This window comes from Zeus faber (genome assembly GCF_960531495.2).
Source record: "Zeus faber genome assembly, chromosome: 11".
NCBI classification, from domain to species: domain Eukaryota; kingdom Metazoa; phylum Chordata; class Actinopteri; order Zeiformes; family Zeidae; genus Zeus; species Zeus faber.
Genome location: NC_137205.1, coordinates 8,892,471 through 8,910,781, shown reverse-complemented (window position 1 = coordinate 8,910,781; position 18,311 = coordinate 8,892,471). Strand labels below are relative to the sequence as shown.

The window sequence follows — 18,311 nt, the reverse complement described above, 5'->3', positions numbered from 1 at the left end:
GCAGGTCGCTGGCGCCGGAGTTTTCAATGGATATGATGTCACATTCGCAAACAAACAAACAAACAAACAAAAACAAAAGACATTTATTGCGGACGTTCAGAGGCAATTCCGTTTAGATCGGAAGTGGTGGGTACGGAGTCGGAATTATCCGACTTTAGCGGAACGCAGCATCACACTATTGGTTCACTATCAAACAAGCCCCGCCCACGAAATCTCCCTCCTGGTTTCGTGGCGTGCAGCGACAGAACCACACGGTCTCGCTCACTTGCGTTCTAGCTTCTTGCCGTTGCTGAATCCGTGCATGTCATATATGATTCGCACAGGTGTGTCAAGAAGGATGGAAAATGATGAAAAACGAAATCAATTGTATAATTGAATAAGTGATCAAATAATTAAGCAACTTGTGTGTGAGTGTGCCTCTTAAACGGTAAACTTGACATCAGCTCAGGAATATCCTGTCATCTTAACTGTGTGCTCATTTTTCAAACGATATTTATTTTATTTCCATTTTTTAAATAACAGATCTGCTTATTAAAGCTTTGTGAACTATCAACTGGCCATGATATTTTCCAACAGCGAGTCGTTACTTTATTTGCATTGGTTTTAGACTGATAATTTCCAGCTTTGTGAACCCCACAACACAGTCCTTGTCACTGGCTGACAGAGAAGCAGATTAGTTAGATGATGGGTCCCCTTTAATATCCTAAAAAGGGATTTTTGTTGACTTGATTAGACAAATAATTTCCCCCCCTCCCCTCCAGGCCAGTGTGCAATGTTTTTTAAGTGGTTTAAAATATCCAGCTAACAGCTCTTCCAGTAAGTCAGACACATCTTATTGGCACTCGCCCATTTATCAAGATCAGATCTGAAAACGAGAAAGTGTGATCGCTAAGATCCATATACTTTTATTATTCACAATGTGCATTCCTGCAAGAGGTTGTTGAGCGGAAGACGCTGGTGCAATATCTCCTGTGACGATGGCGACAATGGTGGTGGTGAATCCAAGCCTAGACGCCCCTTCAGGCCTGGGTCCGACAATCATATAAAACATTTTGATTGCTTTTCATTCATTTTGGAAGCGTTCAAGGGATCTCCCTCCATAAAAACTCGCTGTACAGACATACTTGGACATGACACTTTCCTTCTGTTGCAACAGACATCGAAAGACGAGAGTACATTCGCGTGGATCTGCGTTGATGCATCTGGACGACACAACAGCGCTACAAATTGTTGTACAAAATAAACCAGCTTTGTCACATTCTTCTACACGGTGAACATTGCAGTATTACGTGTTATTATCTAAGTGATTAAACACTTAAAATCTCTGCTTTCAATCAGCCTCTCACGGAGCTTTAGTCAAGCTTCAGCGCTCCTTTGCCATATGGGACATATTTGATGGACGCCAAGATGCTTTGAATGAAATTCTAAGTTTATGGGAGGAGAGTCGAGGGAACATGCAAGAAAAGTGTAAACAACTGTAAATAATCATATCCTCCAATCTGAAAAGAGACGAAGAAAATCATTCAAATCAGACTGTAGACTGACATACAGAGACAGGGTTTTAATAGTTTACCCGTCTTCTGTCGTTTGTCTTGCGTGTAAGTGTTACGTCTCAAAATATTCGATTAAATAACGCGTACACGGCACTGAGTCAATCTAGGTGGAGAAATTCCACCCGCTATGGGACCCGTGTTTATTTCCCTGCTGCTTGAATGCAGATATGCACCCTTTAAAAAATGAAACGGTTTAGCAATTCAAAATTCGAAGAAATGCAAAGTCGTGTGAACCAAGAGATGGAGCGAGAGAAAAGGATGACCTCCAATCAGAATTAAAGGTGCAGTGTGCAGAATCTACGGAACAGACTTGGCAGCAATGGAATATAATATCCATAAGTACGTTTTCATTAGTGTATAATCCCATGAAGATAGGAATCGAGCTGTTTTTAAGTACATAGTGAGCGGGTACGCTTCAAGGAGGCCGCCATGTTGCACCACCATGTTTCTACAGTAGCCCAGAATGGACAAACCAAACACTGGCTCTTCCTCTTTCTCTAATGTTACCAGGTGGTCTATCTGGTCCTTGACTCTGCAAACAGATAATTAAATATGTATCCTGCTAACGCTATCAGACTAAACTCCTACAATAAAATAGCTTTGTAGCATTACTTCGCTAATGTTAGCTTGTAGCCACCCTGGCTTTTCCCACGTCATTGGAAAGGGAGCGGTGAGGGGAGGTGAGGATGATCAGTTTGTTGCAATCTGCAATGTCGCTGCTAGATGCCACTAAATTCTACACACTGAACCTTTAAATATAAATGATTAAATAAACCTGTCATGTGTCAAACGCTGTCAAGGTTGAGATCTCTGCAAGAAACATGAATAAGTTTGACACTTGTCTTAAGTTGTAATGGCTAGCGTTTCCAATGTGTTGCGAATGTTTCTGACCGATACTGTGACAACGTATCACTAAGTGTTAATTAGTAAAAAAACAACAAAAAAAAAACCGCCTTTGGACGCAGTTCCACCGTATTAGGTGCTATGGCAGGGCAAAAAGGCATATCAAAGAAAATATTACTAACATCTGCCTTACGTCAAACTTGCTTTGGGGTAGCTGGCATTGGGGGTCAGACCAGGTAGAGCCCCCAAATAAAGCCTGCTTTTTGAAAAAAAAGGGCTCCTGTGAACGCGTCCATTCACCTTTCAATAACAAGCGGACCTGCACGGCGGTCAATCCAAAAACTTGGCTCGTCAGCTCACGTTTGGGGGGGAAAAGCATCATTAAACATGATTAAACAGTCTATAAGGGATCAGGGATCCGTGACCGCTGCGTTCTGGCATTTTCCAGTACCTCTAATGTCTGATTGAATTGGCACATTTTGAAGTCCATTCCAACTGCAGACCTCATGATACTTGAACGGAACTGGCATTAAATCCCAAAGTGATCACATCATAGATCCTTTGTTGAAGTAATCAGTCCAAGCGGGGGTGAGTGTGGACTCACTGTCGTATTGCAGATCAGGCTGAATTTCCCCATCCGCGTGGGAAAAGAATTTGCCTTTAATTGTGGCCAAATTTGCGTTGTTTCCATCTTCTTGGTTTTTAGCCATTCTGCTTAACAGCCAGTTGATACTACTAAACACACAATAGTCTCTTGGCCAATAGTCCAGCAGTTCTAGTTATTCTTCAGGCCTTATTTTGAGGTGAGACAACCTGTAGACAAAATGGGAGCTGTTATAAAGGTGTTACGCCATTTTATCATTATTGCCACAATTTGCAGTATGTCTAGCAACACAACTGACTAAATTGAGCTTCTCTACCAAATAACGTACTGTAAGTGGGGGGGGGGAACAAACACATAGAACTCAACGGCGAAAAGGTGGACGTGTTAAAGTGGCAATCCATAAGATCCTCTGTGTTGGGTGGATTACGCTACAAGTCCCAGAATTCCATTCAGAGTCATCTTTAGTGATATATTTTTAACACCCATTAAGACGTTTGTGAATGATCATCCATCACTGTGTGCCTCATAATGTACATAGTATTGCATTATGAATATTCTGTACATTTTTACTTCCCTTTTTATTCTGTTTTGTATTTTTGGGATATTTGTATATATTTTACAATTGTAATTTATTTATTTTTACTTCCCCTTTTATTCTGTTTTATTTTATCATTATTTATAGTCTCTATTTTTTTTTTTTTATAATACTAATCGTCTATAGTGAAACGCACCAAAGCTCACAATCTTAAAAGTAGTATAACCTACAACCTACAAGTAGTATAAATAACAACCTAGTATACGTAAATGTCCCTGGCGGAATAAACTGCTTCTGATCACTATCATCTGCCTTTTACGTCTCGCATGTGCCCGGTCAGTGCATTCTTTTTTTTTGGGGGGGGGGGGGGGGGCATTTTTCATGCTTTATTAGACAGTGATAGTGTGGGAAGAAAAGGGATGACATGCAGCAAATGGCCACGTGCCGGAATCGAGCCCGGGCAGCTGCCATAAGAACTAAGCCTTGTATATGGTACATGCTACCTGGTGAGCTAACAGGGGCGCCCCCGGTCAGTGCATTCCGCCGGGAGAGGTGGACCCCGCCACCAAATTGGAAATGCATTGAAAGGCGGTTTCTGAAAAAGTGTCCACTAAATAAGCATGGGATATGATGAGGATATTATACATTCCCAATATATATATATATATATATATATATATATATATATATAATAGAATATTAATATTTTTTTACAAAATAACCTCACGGATTACCACTTTAAAATGAGTTTCTTTCCCACTCTTACCCTTTGACAAAGACGTCACCCTCTAGTTTCAAGTCTCTCTCCTCATCTTTGTTTTGAACCCCCATGCCAGCGTCACTCCAGGTACCCCTCGAACACGTCCAGGTCCGTGTCCGTGTCGTAGGGCATGGAGGCCGGCTCGGACAGGACCCCCAGGTCCACCAGCGCCTGGTCCATGTCCTCGGGCAGGAAGACGATCCCCACGTTCAGGACGATGTACTCCATCAGGAAGGCGTAGTAGAGGATCAGGACGTTCACGAAGAACAGGCCCAAGTAAAACATATAGGGGAGCTCGTCGACCAGCGATCCCACCGAATCCAGCTGAGCCTGAGTGTGGTGGGTCATAGAAGAGACGGAGAGCAGGGACCCCGAATCATGAGGAGCTGCGTGTGTGTGTGTGTGTGTGTGTGTGTGTGTGTGTGTGTGTGAGTGGGAGAGAGAGAGAGAGAGAGAGAGAGAGAGAGAGAGAGAAAGAGTTTGGAGTTGTTAATAGTCTGGAAATACACCGCGGGGAAGGAGGGGGGTTCAGGTGTCCATTTCGGGGCTTGACCACAGGGATTCAAGGGCAGTCCCCTTCGTCTACAAGTTCTTCCTCTAGGGGACAGCTGTAATAATAATAATAATAATAATAATAATAACAATAAAATACATGAAAAATAACACACTTTTATCTCTGAGATCCAGGGGAACCAGACGACACATCCAGTGGAAGCAAGCAGCCGGCGGCCATCACTAGAAATCGGCGCTAGCTTGACGCCTTCTCCGGGTTGCGGGACTCAAAGCAACGTGCCAGCTCTCAAAAAGATACAAAACAGTGCGGGTGGCGTGAAAGACCGACCGCGACCACGTCGACGCACGGCGTGTTTTGAGTGGCTCGGTGTGTAAAATTCGCGGCGCGACCCCCCGCAAACGAGTGGCTCTAGTTAAAAAAACATATTTTGCTTCTGCTGTTAAATATTTACTGTGCCAACATTTTCTCAAACTGCATGAAAACACAGTCCGCGACGCAAAGCCAAGCGAGCGCCGATTGGCTCGCCGCTCACAATCGCACGTTTCGATTGGTCAGTCGAGGCGTCAGTCAATCTAGCGCTGCCCACGGAAAACAAGTCGCCCCTTTTTGACGTCGACGCCGACGGGGCCGCTGGGACTTGTAGTATCAAAGGGTTCGTCACCTGTTATCGCGTTGAACGGGCTGCAGTGCTGCGTTCCGCTGACACTTGGAAAGCGGCCATCCTATTGACTCTTTTCGGGAGGAAACGTGGAGTCCCGCAGTGAACGCGTCTTTGTTTGGCAAGCTGTGCCAGCCAGCGAATTGTACAAGCTACAAAACACATGTTTAGACGAAAACCACAGAACATTTTATATCTTAGTCAGACGTGTTTTCCAATTAAAAAAAAAAAAACACGCGCAAAAGGAACATAGTTCAGCGTTAACGGCATGTACCGCCCGTGCTATCGTGGCGCCAGGTTTGTTATGTCGGCAAACTCAGACGTGAGACCTGGAATTCTCTGGAATTCAGACTTAAATGGCCGTTCCCCTTTACTTCTCCAAGTAGCGGAACGGAATTTTCCGAGGTCCAACTTCACCGGAACGCACCAGCACTGACATCGCCTGGTCGCCTTGTGACTTGCTAACTGTGTACCTGGAACCAGCTGAAATGGACTCCTACGGATTCTGACGTTTGCGCCATAAAAGCACATGACAAAGCAACGGCTACTCTGCGATCACAACCATGTTCGGGCGATCTCGGAGCTGGGTCGGGGGCCAGGGGAAAGCGAAGAATATCCACTCACTGGACCATTTGAAGTAAGTCGATGGCTGCCTGAGACGAGGTCTCGGTCGGCTAAGCTAACGGTAGCTTCGATGGCCAGTGGTGGTAGTGTCACACCGGTGCTATGAGGGTGGCCACTGTCACCACCACGCAGAGCGGTACAGCTGCCCGGTTAGTTGTAAACACCGTTTACATCGCCGTGGGATTTCCACTGTGCGTGGGTGGGTAGGCTTCGATGCTAGCTAGCTTGCTTAGCGCATGCTCGTTAGCGGTGTTGCAACTATCCAGAACGGCAGCAGGTGCGACAAGAAGTGTTTATGGGGGTGTTTGGGGTTAACATAACAACGTGCAAGGTGTGCGATGCATTTTTTCTATCCGCAGGTTGGTGTCGTCTGCTCTCAGCACCCTTTGTCCCGTGCTCCCTCTCCACAGGTACATGTACCACGTCCTGACCAAGAACACCACCGTGACAGACCACAACAGGAACCTGCTGGTGGAGACGATCCGCTCCATTACAGAGATCCTCATCTGGGGGGACCAGAATGACAGCTCCGTGTTTGAGTAAGTTGAATTGGCAGGTTGACGGCAAACAAAATCCACGGATTCATCACCATTGTCGCCCGAGACGGCGATATGAAGACGCAGACTTTTTGGTCAGCAATAATATTTCCACAATCGCCTGGTCACGTTTGTCTTTTGAGCCGATCCAAATTGATTTTGTAAAGTCGTTGGATTCCGTGATTTAACATTTCCATCCATAGGCGATTAAGTTATAACGTGAAGCTGATGTTAGGAGTTTCAATAAATCAAATGTGAATCAGAATTTCTATCTTCCAAAATTAAATTTCGACAAATTGCTATTGTTCATGAGGTGGATCTATGTTATTACACTGTTATAGACTTATACTATGATGGTGGCATGAAAATGAACAAAATAGACAATTATTAATTATCAATTATTAATCCAAATTATTTATATGACGATTCATTGCCAACCAAAATGACGTCATGACACTTGGCTCGGATCGATAACATCGTGGCCACCATCAGTCAGTACCGCGTGTTTAAATGTTTCTCTGTGTGTCGCATCCTAGTTTCTTCCTGGAGAAGAACATGTTTGCCTTCTTCCTGAACATCCTGCGACAGAAGTCCGGCCGCTACGTCTGCGTGCAACTCCTCCAGACGCTGAACATACTGTTTGAGAATATTAGCCATGAGACGTCACTCTGTAAGTGTGTAAGTGTGCCTGTGTGTGCCTGTGTGCGCCTGTGTGTGTTCTGAATGTCACCAACAAAATGACCGATAAGGAATGTTAAATCACATCCCATTACATCACATGGCCAGGCCATTTGATGTATCGTGTATTATTTGTTTTGTGTGTGCAAGGGTGTCTGTAGGTCCTTTCAAAAGTCTCAAAATGTTTCCTCAGTTTTACCAATATTAGAACTTGACAGTCCTCAAATAGTTTATGATTAGGTTGTATGAGTTCTTCTGATGTATCCATATATTTCATATTTGTTAAATTTTTCTAGTTCTTCTATCAGTCAACATTTCTGATGTTGGGGAAACAAAGTCCGATTAACCTAATAATTACCTTCATACTGTACTTCATTTCGGCTATACCTACTTGTTGTAGATTAACCCAAATCACTTTATACTTACCTGTCATACTTATATGTAGAGAGAAATCCAAGGAAATTGTACGTGCCTTTCCGAAGTTCTGTGGAAAAAAAAGTAAGAGTAAGTTTGATTCCAGTTCCCTATCACTTGCCTTGCTATCTGACCTAAAGGACTGTTCTAATAACAGTTTAGTGTAGAATTAGTAGAATTATCTCATTCATAACCTACCTTCACAATCAAACTGAAGCCCTCATAAGATATCCTTGGATATCAGTGTTTCCCCTATATGCACACAGCACCGGCTATATGCTGCTGTTTAATTAGAATTATTATTATTATTATTATTATTATTATTATTTTATTTTATTTTTTACGACAGAGGAGAGTGCTCCATCTTATCTCTTTAGAAACTAACATATTGCGCTATGGATGCTTCATATCCAGGTCAAGTCAATTCACACACCTTAAACGAGAAACATATAAACCAGAAACTTTGCGCTTACCTGATAATGTCAGCACAACGACTATAACAACAAGCCCCGGGTAGACGTCAACAATGAAGCAAGCAATGCTGATCACAGATTCAGGATTATCATTTGCCGAAGGGAAAACAGTCCTGCAATATCGCGTGAGTATCACACAGTAACGTTACAGCAACCGCAATCCTTTCATAGGAATACGCAAGTAAACACAAATCACTGAAACAAGCAATATTTGGAATATCCATCTTGATACCTTTTTTGTTTCGGTAAAAGTATTCCCGAAGATTGTGGGTATTCCACGTGCACCGATTATTCTTCCTGGAGGCGGGCCTTACTATGTGCGAGGGCCACCATGACGCGCGAAAGCTGTCAGTCTCAAAGACAACTGACAGATTCCCTCACCCGCCCGCTCTCTCCTTCCCTTCTCCTTCTAACTTTTTTTTTTTTTTTTTTAACTTTGGAACTAGTTCCCCAGTCAAGAGATTTCTTACATCCCACTCGTACATATTATTTGGATAGGATTCCCTTCTTCGTCTCGTGTACCATCCTCAGATGTCCAACTCAGTGTCGTGCAGCCACGCGCTCATCTCTGGTCCCACTTGGAAGAGGCCGATCTCTGACGGTGGTTTGTACAGAGGACAGGTGGTGCTTATGTGTTCGGCCGTCTGCTCTGGCTCGCCACATTCACTTGCTGCTCTGTCTGCCAAGCCCCATTTCTTCACAGATGACTTGAAGCGGCCGACTCCAATTCGCAGGGTCCATTGACGGCGTGGTAGATGTTCTCCTTCAACACCATCTCCCGGGTCCTGAATGCATACATGCATACGTGATGGCCCAGCCGACTCCCACTCCTGCTTCCAGGATGCCACCAGCCATGCACTGGTCGACAAGTCCTCTGGGATGGAACGGAGCATCTGTTGTGTCTTCCCAGTACTGAGCCCAGGTAGGTAGCCCAGATGCCCATGTCCCGGTTGAGACCCTCTTCCATCGCCTTCCATGTAGGTTGACACAGCATGATGGCCAGGTCATCTATGTAACCATATTTCCTAGACGTTGTATTTCGAAGGTCATGGATGTAGACGTTGAAAAGCATTGGTGAGAGGACAGAACCCTGAGGAACCCCGTTTCTCAGTCTTCTGAGCCTACTTCTCTGGCCATTGTTGTTCTGTAGGATCGACAGCGGTTCGACAGCATCTCCATGATCAAGTTCACCATATGCTTATCTGGGATTGTCCTCAGTAGCTTCAAATGGAGTCTGCGGTGCCAGATGGTGTCATATGTGGCTGTCAGGTCCAGTAGCAACAGCCTAGCTTTCTCATTGGCTTGAAAGCTGTCTTCAATGTCTTGCTTGAGCCGTGTTACCTGGTCCACCATTGACCTGCCCTGGCGGAAACCGGTCTGTTCCCTCGGAAGTTGTGGGTCCACCACTGGCTCAGTGGGGCTGTGGATCACCCTCTCAAGAATCTTAAATGGGACAAAGAGCAGCAAGATGGGTCTGTAGGACTTGGCGTCTTCCAAGGGTTTGTTTGGCTTCAGCAGGGCTATGTCTGAAGCACGACGCCAGGTCTTGGGGAGCTTGGATCTCCGGAAGCAGGACGAGAAGAAGGCGCAGAGCCAAGCAGATGTTGTTGCACTCTGGTGGATCACGAATTCTGGGTGGATGTTATAACGGCCTGGGGCCTTGCCTTGCTTTAGTTTGCTGATGGCCACGCTGAGTTCCTTTGTGGTGAAGTCTCCTGATAGGTTGGCATCAGCACTGGCCGCCCGGAGGGGGTAGAAACCTCGCACAATGTCAGGAGGGTGAAATTCTTGTCGGCTCCAGGGAAACGGCCATTGTTGAGAAGCAGGGATGCGATGGCATCTGTTGTCACCGGGCATCTGGGGGGTGATGCTTTTCTGCCAGTCAGCTGGTTGATGGTCAGGCAGGCCTTGTGGCTGAGTGGGTGAAGTTGATTGACTCAACAACTTCAGTCCATCTGGCCTTACAAGTCACGTCCAGCTTTTGGAGAAGCGCTGCTGTAGTCGCATCCACATCTTCCCTTGAGCTAGCCTGCTGGTGGTCTCGAAGGAGCTGGCTGCATTATTCATCCCAACCCGGGATATAGCTCTTATTGTAGCCTCGTGGGATGGATTTCTTTGCTGCCCCTAGGAGGACTTTGCAGTAGGCAGCATACGCAGCGTCCACATTGGCAGAATCTGGGTCCAGGAGACAGGCTGATCTTCTTTCTGTCTCAGCTGTGTATGACTGCCAGTTGGCCTTCCTGAAGATCCATCTCCTGACGGGCTTGCCTGGTACTGGCCGTACCAGGGACGGAGCCTGGACGGTGGACGGTCGGTGGTGTGATCGGGGGAACCTGTCAAGGATGTGTCTCTCTGGTGCGGGGTCAGCGCTGCGGCACAATACAAGGCAAGGCCGGGTTGGTATGGGTGTTCCATCTGGAAAAGTAGAAGCTTGGGTGCTGTTTTGCATCGTACAGGAGCAGAGCATTGGCGCCGGAGGCCCATTAACACAACATCTCTCCATCTGCAGATGTATGGCTGTATCCCCAGTCGGTATGCTGGCAGTTGAAGTCCCCTGCGTAGATGGCGGGTGCCGGGACCAGCGGGAGGGCCAATAAATCAGCGTTGATGGTGGGGGCTTATTCACGTTGACCTGATGTGTCTTGGATTTTAGTGACTAGCTACTCCACACCGGAGCCAGGTGGGGACTGGCCACCATCTGTCCACTTGAGGTCATCCCTCACAAAGGTTGCCAGGCCATGCTGTCTACTGTAGATGGACCCAGCGAGATGGAACCTGGGCAGCCTGAGCTTGTCCTCTTCTGTGCAGTGGGTCTCCTGAAGAAGCACAGCTGCTACTACATTGGTTTTGGCCAAATGGCGTATGACCTCCAAATTGGCAGTGGTAAGGCCCTCGACATTGTGTTGAAGCACTGGAATTCCTTGGCGCTTGATGGTGGGGATTCCGCCCACCCTGACATGGACCTGTGTACCCCTGGCCTCTTGCACCTTGGTCCTCCAGCTGAATGATTGGGTGGCGACATTCGTTTCACAATCTGGTCTTACACCATATCTTGTTACTTGCAGGGGAGGCCACGTGGAGGCTGTCGTCTTCTCTCCCATTCCCTTAAAGAAACGTCATTGCACACGTGTAAAAGTTTTCAGTTTTTTTTTTATTATTATTTCACCTCCACTGCGACAACTCCATCCTAGAGGAAACACTGGATATCCATTCCATAAATCACTTGTTTTGACCTTTATTTTGCCAGGTTAGTCCCATTCGAGATCAGTCAGTCTTCATTTCCAGTCACGTCTTTCCTCATTCTCTCCCAACCTGCACCAGACTACCTGCTCTCCAACAACCACGTCAACTCCATCATCGTCCACAAGTTCGACTTCTCAGACGAGGAGATTATGGCCTACTACATCTCCTTCCTCAAGACACTGTCACTCAAGCTCAACAACCACACGGTGCACTTCTTCTACAACGAGGTGAGGGAGGCCGAGAGGTGGGGGTCATTTAGCTCCAAACACGGTCCTGTTTCAATAGATTGTGGAAGGTATTTACACCAAGGGGCTCATCGACCACTTATCCAATTCTCTTACTTTAGTCTTGGCTAATCATAATTCGAGTCCAGTCACATTGTCCCAAGATTTAACGAAAGAAGTATATTGGTTTCTCATCTAATCTTTCTCATCTTGACGCTGTTGTTGTTAACCACTGATTTTCCCACAGTAGAACGTAGCGCTTCCATTGGCCGTGTGTTTGGGGGAAAGTTATTGGTGTACTGTGGATGGAAGCTCAGTGCTTTCACCCCCCCCCACCCCCCCAGAGTCTCAAAACCCGACCCCTAGGTGTTTAAGAAGAACTGCAGAACTGTGGCCCCTCTATTTCAAAGTGTCTACTGTATATGCCACGGGGATAGACATTCACCTTCCCCACCTCTTGTTGACAGATTCCCTTGACACCCTTCTGGGCCTGGTTTTGGTATCTGGGTTGGATATTGCAAGTTTTTCCTCATTCTCTGTGACCTCTGGATGTCTCTCTTATCACACGTCTGTGATTGGCTAGAGGTCTCAGCGAGTGAGGAAGACGGGAAGGCATCTCTGGGTGCTTTGCGGGCGGGCCCACGCACACCCTACAGTGGGAAAGACGGAGAGAGAGGGAGAGATGAAGCATTCACTGAGGCACAGCAAGGCAACGGCTGATGTACGATAACCATCCTCAATGCAGATTTTTAGGGATGTGCCCAGTGGCTGTGGGAGTCGATCTTTAAAATTAAATGTTTCTGGCAAAGTTCAATGTATTGCGTTCATATTTATGGATCACGCTGCGAGTAAACAGTGTTAGAGATTCTGGTGTTTCTTTGTGAGGCTAAAGTTGACATTTAAGTCTAATGCCGCTGTTCAATCGCACTTACATGCACCTGGCGGAAATAAAACGTTTGTGTGCCCAGGTGACAGTAAATGATTCGATTTTACTTCGAGATCCCATTAGGGGTCTGAACAAACTATCATCAATGAGTCATTGTGCTCATTGTGGTGTGATTTATTTAATAACAAACAGAGAAACGTCATATTGGCCATCGGAAGTCCTTTCCCTACTATACGTGCATAGATCGCAGGTCTCTCTCTCTCTCTCTCTCTCTCTCTCTCTCTCCCTCTCTCTCTCTCTGCGTGCACCCCCCCCGCTCACCGGCGCCCCCTCTCTGTCTCCCACACACAGCACACTAATGACTTTGCCCTGTACACGGAGGCCATTAAGTTTTTCAACCACCCGGAAAGCATGGTGCGCATCGCCGTCCGCACGATCACGCTCAATGTCTACAAAGGTGAGTCACACGGGTGCGGGCGCAGTTTACACACACACACACACACACACACACACACACACACACTCAAAGTGAGGACGGCGGGACGTCCTGCACCTTCACTCTGTGCTGTCCTGTCCTTTTTTGTTGTTGTTGCGTTGGTCTCCTTGTTCTTCATTTCTTATTCTGCCGCTTCTGCTGCATGAGCACGACTCAACAGGTAACCCCTCGAACAAGTTTGGCCCACACACACACACACACACACACACACACACACACACACACACACACACACACACACACACACACACACATTCTAAAATGACAGCTCTTAACACACATGGACACACACACGTAAATTACACACACATGCATACTATAACAGCCTTCAAAACATACATACACTAATATTAACTGCAATTATGGCTTTAAATATTGTACAATAAATGCAGCAGTGACCCAGTGAATTTATATGAAATTTAGAAGATTAGTCAATCACGTGACATCACCTACTGCCGTGTTACCATCACAGGTGAAAGCCCAGACCTGCCAACTTGCACCCACTTTGTGTACCAACCACGCAATTCTAGGTACGAAATACCAGCTGAAACTACGCCAAAAAAAACTATATATATTATTGTAATTTAACTACGGAAATCAATCCATACAAAACAATAGTGTACATTTATTGGGTATTTAAACTACATCCCTCTGATTGGACCTGTGCTTGTGGTTCTGGTTCACCTCCCCTCCGTCTCCTCTCTCACCATCCAATGATACGCAGCCCACTGAGCGGTGTGCTACTTTATTGTCCACGAGCCGTAACGCTGCATTGCTGAGGTAATAGGAAGTGGGGGAGTGATAATCAAGCACAAAAATGTGACCGGAATGATAACATGTAAAACGTGAGATGCACCAATCGATCGGCCCGTCATCAGAATCGGACGGTTTTCAGCTCGATCGACCTTGACCAGTGACCGCCCGATCAGTGTCAGATATATCTGATTCTGTGCCAGTCAAATTTACACGCTGCTCCAGCACTCAAACCCGAGACCAAACTAATATAACGAGATTCTGGGTTGATGCACAAAAAAAAAAAGAGAGAAAGAAAGAAAATGTCTGTTGCTGTTTGGAGGTACTTCAAGGTAAACAAAGAAGATTCGATAAATTATTTATCAATCGCCTGACAATATTCTAATTTTGTGCAGACTGTGTATCTATCGCTGTCATTACAGCGGAGCGTCCACTCTGGTCGTTCCCAGTGCATGAGCTTCGCTCATGATGAAAGGTTCGACTCTTTTTTGAGATTCGGTTCTTGATGAGTCACTCAGTTAAACAAGTCGTTTCGATGTGATTCAGTTGTTTAATGCACGGTGAGGGAAGGAGGACGTCTAGTGAATCAGAGTGAGAAGAGGCGGCCATTTATTATTATTAAAAGAAATTTACAATGATTGTAATTTATTTTGGAATGATACCATAGTACCATATAAAATAATAAAAAATGTATATTTGTACTCAAAAGGGAAAGAGACCTTCATTTTAAGTTTGAACTGGGTTAGCAGCTATATACAGCAGATATACCCAATGACACCAAATGATATTGGATTTCTCCTGCCACCAACTCTTAATGATCGGACCACAATGTAAAATATATTTTATGGTTATACTTTATTATGAACATACAATCAAATTAAATTCTCAATCGCACCAAATTGGAATCGGCAGGTCAGACGTTTAAAAAATCAGAAATCGAATCGGTGCATCTCTAGTTGGTAGTTCCGTAACTTTACAAGATGATGCATTTCAATGGGTATCCTAATGAGATAAATTTGTACTATATATAGTTAGCCGTAGCAGCTCGCATACATTTGTTTGCTACATTGTTCAAGATTCAAGAGGTTTATTTGTCACATACAAACAGTATACATACACATATACATACAGTATATTTTATGACTCAATAGGAGTTTGAGAATGAATTTCCCATATGACGGAAGACAGAAATCACACTTGTAACCGTTTATAAACTCCGGCTTTCGCTAAACCATCTGATTGGGTGGTGCAACACCCTCCATTTTTCTTCTGGACACAAGACATTGTTGGACATTTGGGTGGTTCTGTCTTTTCATCTACATAACATTGTGTCAACACACACAGTTATTGCGACGTGGCTACAGCTTCCTTCCTCTCTTGGCCTCACTCTTTCTCTTCATCTGGCCCTGCATGTGACACACTGCATCAGACAAACTCTGCATTCCGACCTCATCCACAAACGCCTTTTGTATCTGTAACCATGCATTAAATTATGAGATAGTTCGTAGTTAGTGCTGCTAGCCATTGCGTTGTAGCCAGGCGGGTGGGTTGTGTGGGGAATTTTTACTGTGCCAGGCTGGCCGTGGGGTGTACTACGGTAATGATTGTCGAAGGAAGGAAGCATCAAGGCCCACAACATTAGGCCACAAGGGAATCCATGTTCCTTAATCAAATTTAAGGGGAACTTTTTTGATAACTGCGAACCAAAAAGGCATTAATAAAAAATACCCTTCATAATTAAGTTGGTATCATAGCGCATTTTCTCCCCCAATATGTTTTGATTCCGTACACTATAATGGGCTGATGCTTCCTTCACGCCGATTCATGCCTGTTGTTAAACGGCGGTTAGGGGGGCGCTGTCCTTCATCCAGCCCACAGCCGCACCCCTCCCACACTCACTACTCACATTAACCCTCTGTCTGTTTTGCCCCTCTCCCTCCTCCTTTCTTCCCCCTCCTCCTACCCTCTCTCTCTCTCTCTCTCTCTCTCTCTCTCTCTCTCTCTCTCTCTCTCTCTCTCTCTCTCTCTCTCCAATCCCCCCCCCCCCCCCCCGCGTGCCCCATCTGCCTAACTCCAGTCTCATGTAAGTTGGTTCCATTCACTAGTACTTCTTCCAAGGGGCTGGGTATCTTTTGGGATTTTGTATCTATTGATTAATTTTATTCCGTCTGTTTTCTTTTTTCCTTCTTTATTTATTTATTTTGGAATTTATATTTGTCCAAATACCTCAACAATGATGTAGATAATGTGGTAAATCAATCAATTGGCTTTTATCGATACCCTCATATCATAGAAATCAAGGAATCCTGTTTATTTCTTTCTTTTTGATATTATCTTATTTGGTATTGTGGATATTCTGCGATATCCCATTCCATCTCTCCCCAGTATTGTCATCTATATATGTATCTAACCCTCCCTCCCTTCAAAATAAGTTTAAACCCAATTGAGCCTAATGCCACTCAGCCAAATGCCATGTTACAATGGAATATCAGCCTGAAAGGGGACCTAGTATGCTCCTTTTTTACACAAGTTAATATTGGTCTCTGAGGTCCCCAAAACATGTCTTTGAAGTTTGCCGTTGAAAATACCACTCAGATTATGCATTGTAGTTGTTCTAACATGCCTCTTAAACCCTCGTGTTCCAAAATGTGCTATTTTTTTGTGGAAGGAGCCACCTTTCCGGGGCGCCGGGTTCTGTGAGCCAATGGCATTTGAGCATGGCTTCCGTGTTGATTTCACCTTATCAGTCCACCAAAATCTGTTTCTGAACAAATTTGAGGCAAGAAATAAGCAATCCAGTTGCTGAATCTTCACTCATAAAGACCTGCCAACCTGCACGCATTTTGTGTACCAACCCCAAAATTATTGGTCAAAATACGCAGGGAGGAAATGCCATCTGAAGCTACGCAAAAAAAAACAACCCATTGTTATTTAATTACAGAAAACAATCAATCAATACAAAACAATGACTGGTGACCGGCCAGTCAGTGTCAGATCTATCAGATTCTGTGCCGGTCAAATTTACACACCCGATACAGTGCTCATGTATTCGTAAAAATGCTTGATACTCAAACCCGATACCAACGTAATGTAACGTAACGTAGCGTAGTTGATGCACAAAAAAAAAAAGATCGAAAGAAAGAAAATGTCGGCTGCTTGGAGGTACTTCAAGGTAAACGAAGAACATTGGATAAATGATTTATCTATCACCTTACTATTCCAAAATTGTGCAGACTGCCTATATTGCTGTGACTTACAGTTGAGCGTCTGCTCTGGTTGTTCGTCGTGCATGAGCTCCGCTCGTGATGAAAAGTTTGACTCTTTTTTGAGACTCAGTTCCTGACGAGTCGCTCAGTAAAACCAGTCGTTTGATTTGATTCAGTTGTTTAATGCATGGTGAGCGAAGGAGTGAACCAGAGTGAGAGGAGTTGGTCGTTTATTTTATTTTTTATTTTTTTGTTATGATTGCAATTTATTTTGGAATGGCAAGTACCAAATAAATTAAAAAGTATATTTGGCTTTAAGTTGAAGTTTGAACTGGACATTTCCATGTTATTTATATGTTGTGTCCAGTTACAGGTTGAATTATGCTGAAACTTGGTGACAGTCCCATATTCTATTCTATTGGAACTCAGTGACCGTTCCATGTTATATTATTGTTCCATAGTGAGTAATGAACAATAATAAACACACTGTGTCAAAATCATAAATCTCCCTATTGTGGTAACTAAATTTGCAGTGTAGCCCGTAGGTGCAGCTGTCCTATCAGGTGAGCATGATCAGGTCACATGATGTATTTGTCATTGACGTACAGCAGATATACCCAATGAGACCAATTATAAGAACATTGGATTTCTCCTGCCACAGACTCTAAATGATCGGACCACAATGTAAAATATATTTAATAGGCAATGTTTTATTATGAACATACAATTGAGTGAAAATAGGAATCAGCCAAAATCAGAATCGGCAGATCAGACTAGGAATCGGCCAAGAAAACTGAAAATGGTGCGTCTCTAGTTTATAAAATGTCCAGTGACTTTACAAGATGATGCATTTCAAGGGGTATATCCTAATAAGATTAATTTGTATACTGTATAAAGTTAGCCGTAGTAGCTCGCTTACAATGTGATTAGCCTTGTTACGAGGCGACTACGATGGGAATAACTGGCGTCATTTAGCTGCGTTAACTAAAGCTACGGAGACGACCTGTTACACTGTTGTGGTACTCAAAATGTGTCCCAAGCTTGGCAGGTCTGCTCATATTAGATCTGCAAGGCCTCATTTAAGAGTTTGTTCGGACTTTGCCGTGCCTCAAGCTTGTGGGGGACACCACACCGGGACTCTCGGACGGGGACTTTTTGTTTCATGAAAAAGTCAGAAAATGAATAAATACATCCACAATAAAAACCCATCATATTTTTATTGGTTTTGTTTGGAGAAACGCACAGCAGATCGGGCCACAGCCTGCAGTCTATCGCATATTTTTATTTTTTTTAGTAAGAAACATTCAGCTT

General features: G+C 44.5%; 2 protein-coding genes across 3 annotated transcripts in view; one reads left to right on the top strand and one right to left on the bottom strand.

The window, feature by feature from the left end:
* Nucleotides 1–886: 886 nt before the first annotated feature.
* Nucleotides 887–5,268, bottom strand: dexi (Dexi homolog (mouse)). Its single transcript, XM_080008978.1, has 3 exons — nt 4,964–5,268; nt 4,302–4,681; nt 887–3,209 (listed from the first exon to the last, which is right to left on the bottom strand). Exons 1-2 carry the CDS (start codon nt 4,998–5,000, stop codon nt 4,374–4,376), a joined length of 345 nt encoding a protein of 114 aa, XP_079865104.1. The 5' UTR covers nt 5,001–5,268; the 3' UTR covers nt 887–3,209; nt 4,302–4,373.
* Nucleotides 5,269–5,966: 698 nt separating this feature from the next.
* clec16a (C-type lectin domain containing 16A) overlaps nt 5,967–18,311 on the top strand; it is a 38,915-nt gene continuing 26,570 nt past the window's right edge. For both annotated transcript variants that reach the window (XM_080009809.1, XM_080009808.1), the window contains exons 1-5: nt 5,967–6,104; nt 6,502–6,630; nt 7,164–7,297; nt 11,514–11,662; nt 12,897–13,002. In XM_080009809.1, the coding sequence (XP_079865935.1) occupies nt 6,031–6,104; nt 6,502–6,630; nt 7,164–7,297; nt 11,514–11,662; nt 12,897–13,002 (592 nt within the window). In that variant the 5' untranslated portion in view covers nt 5,967–6,030. The remainder of the gene's footprint in view (nt 6,105–6,501; nt 6,631–7,163; nt 7,298–11,513; nt 11,663–12,896; nt 13,003–18,311) is intronic.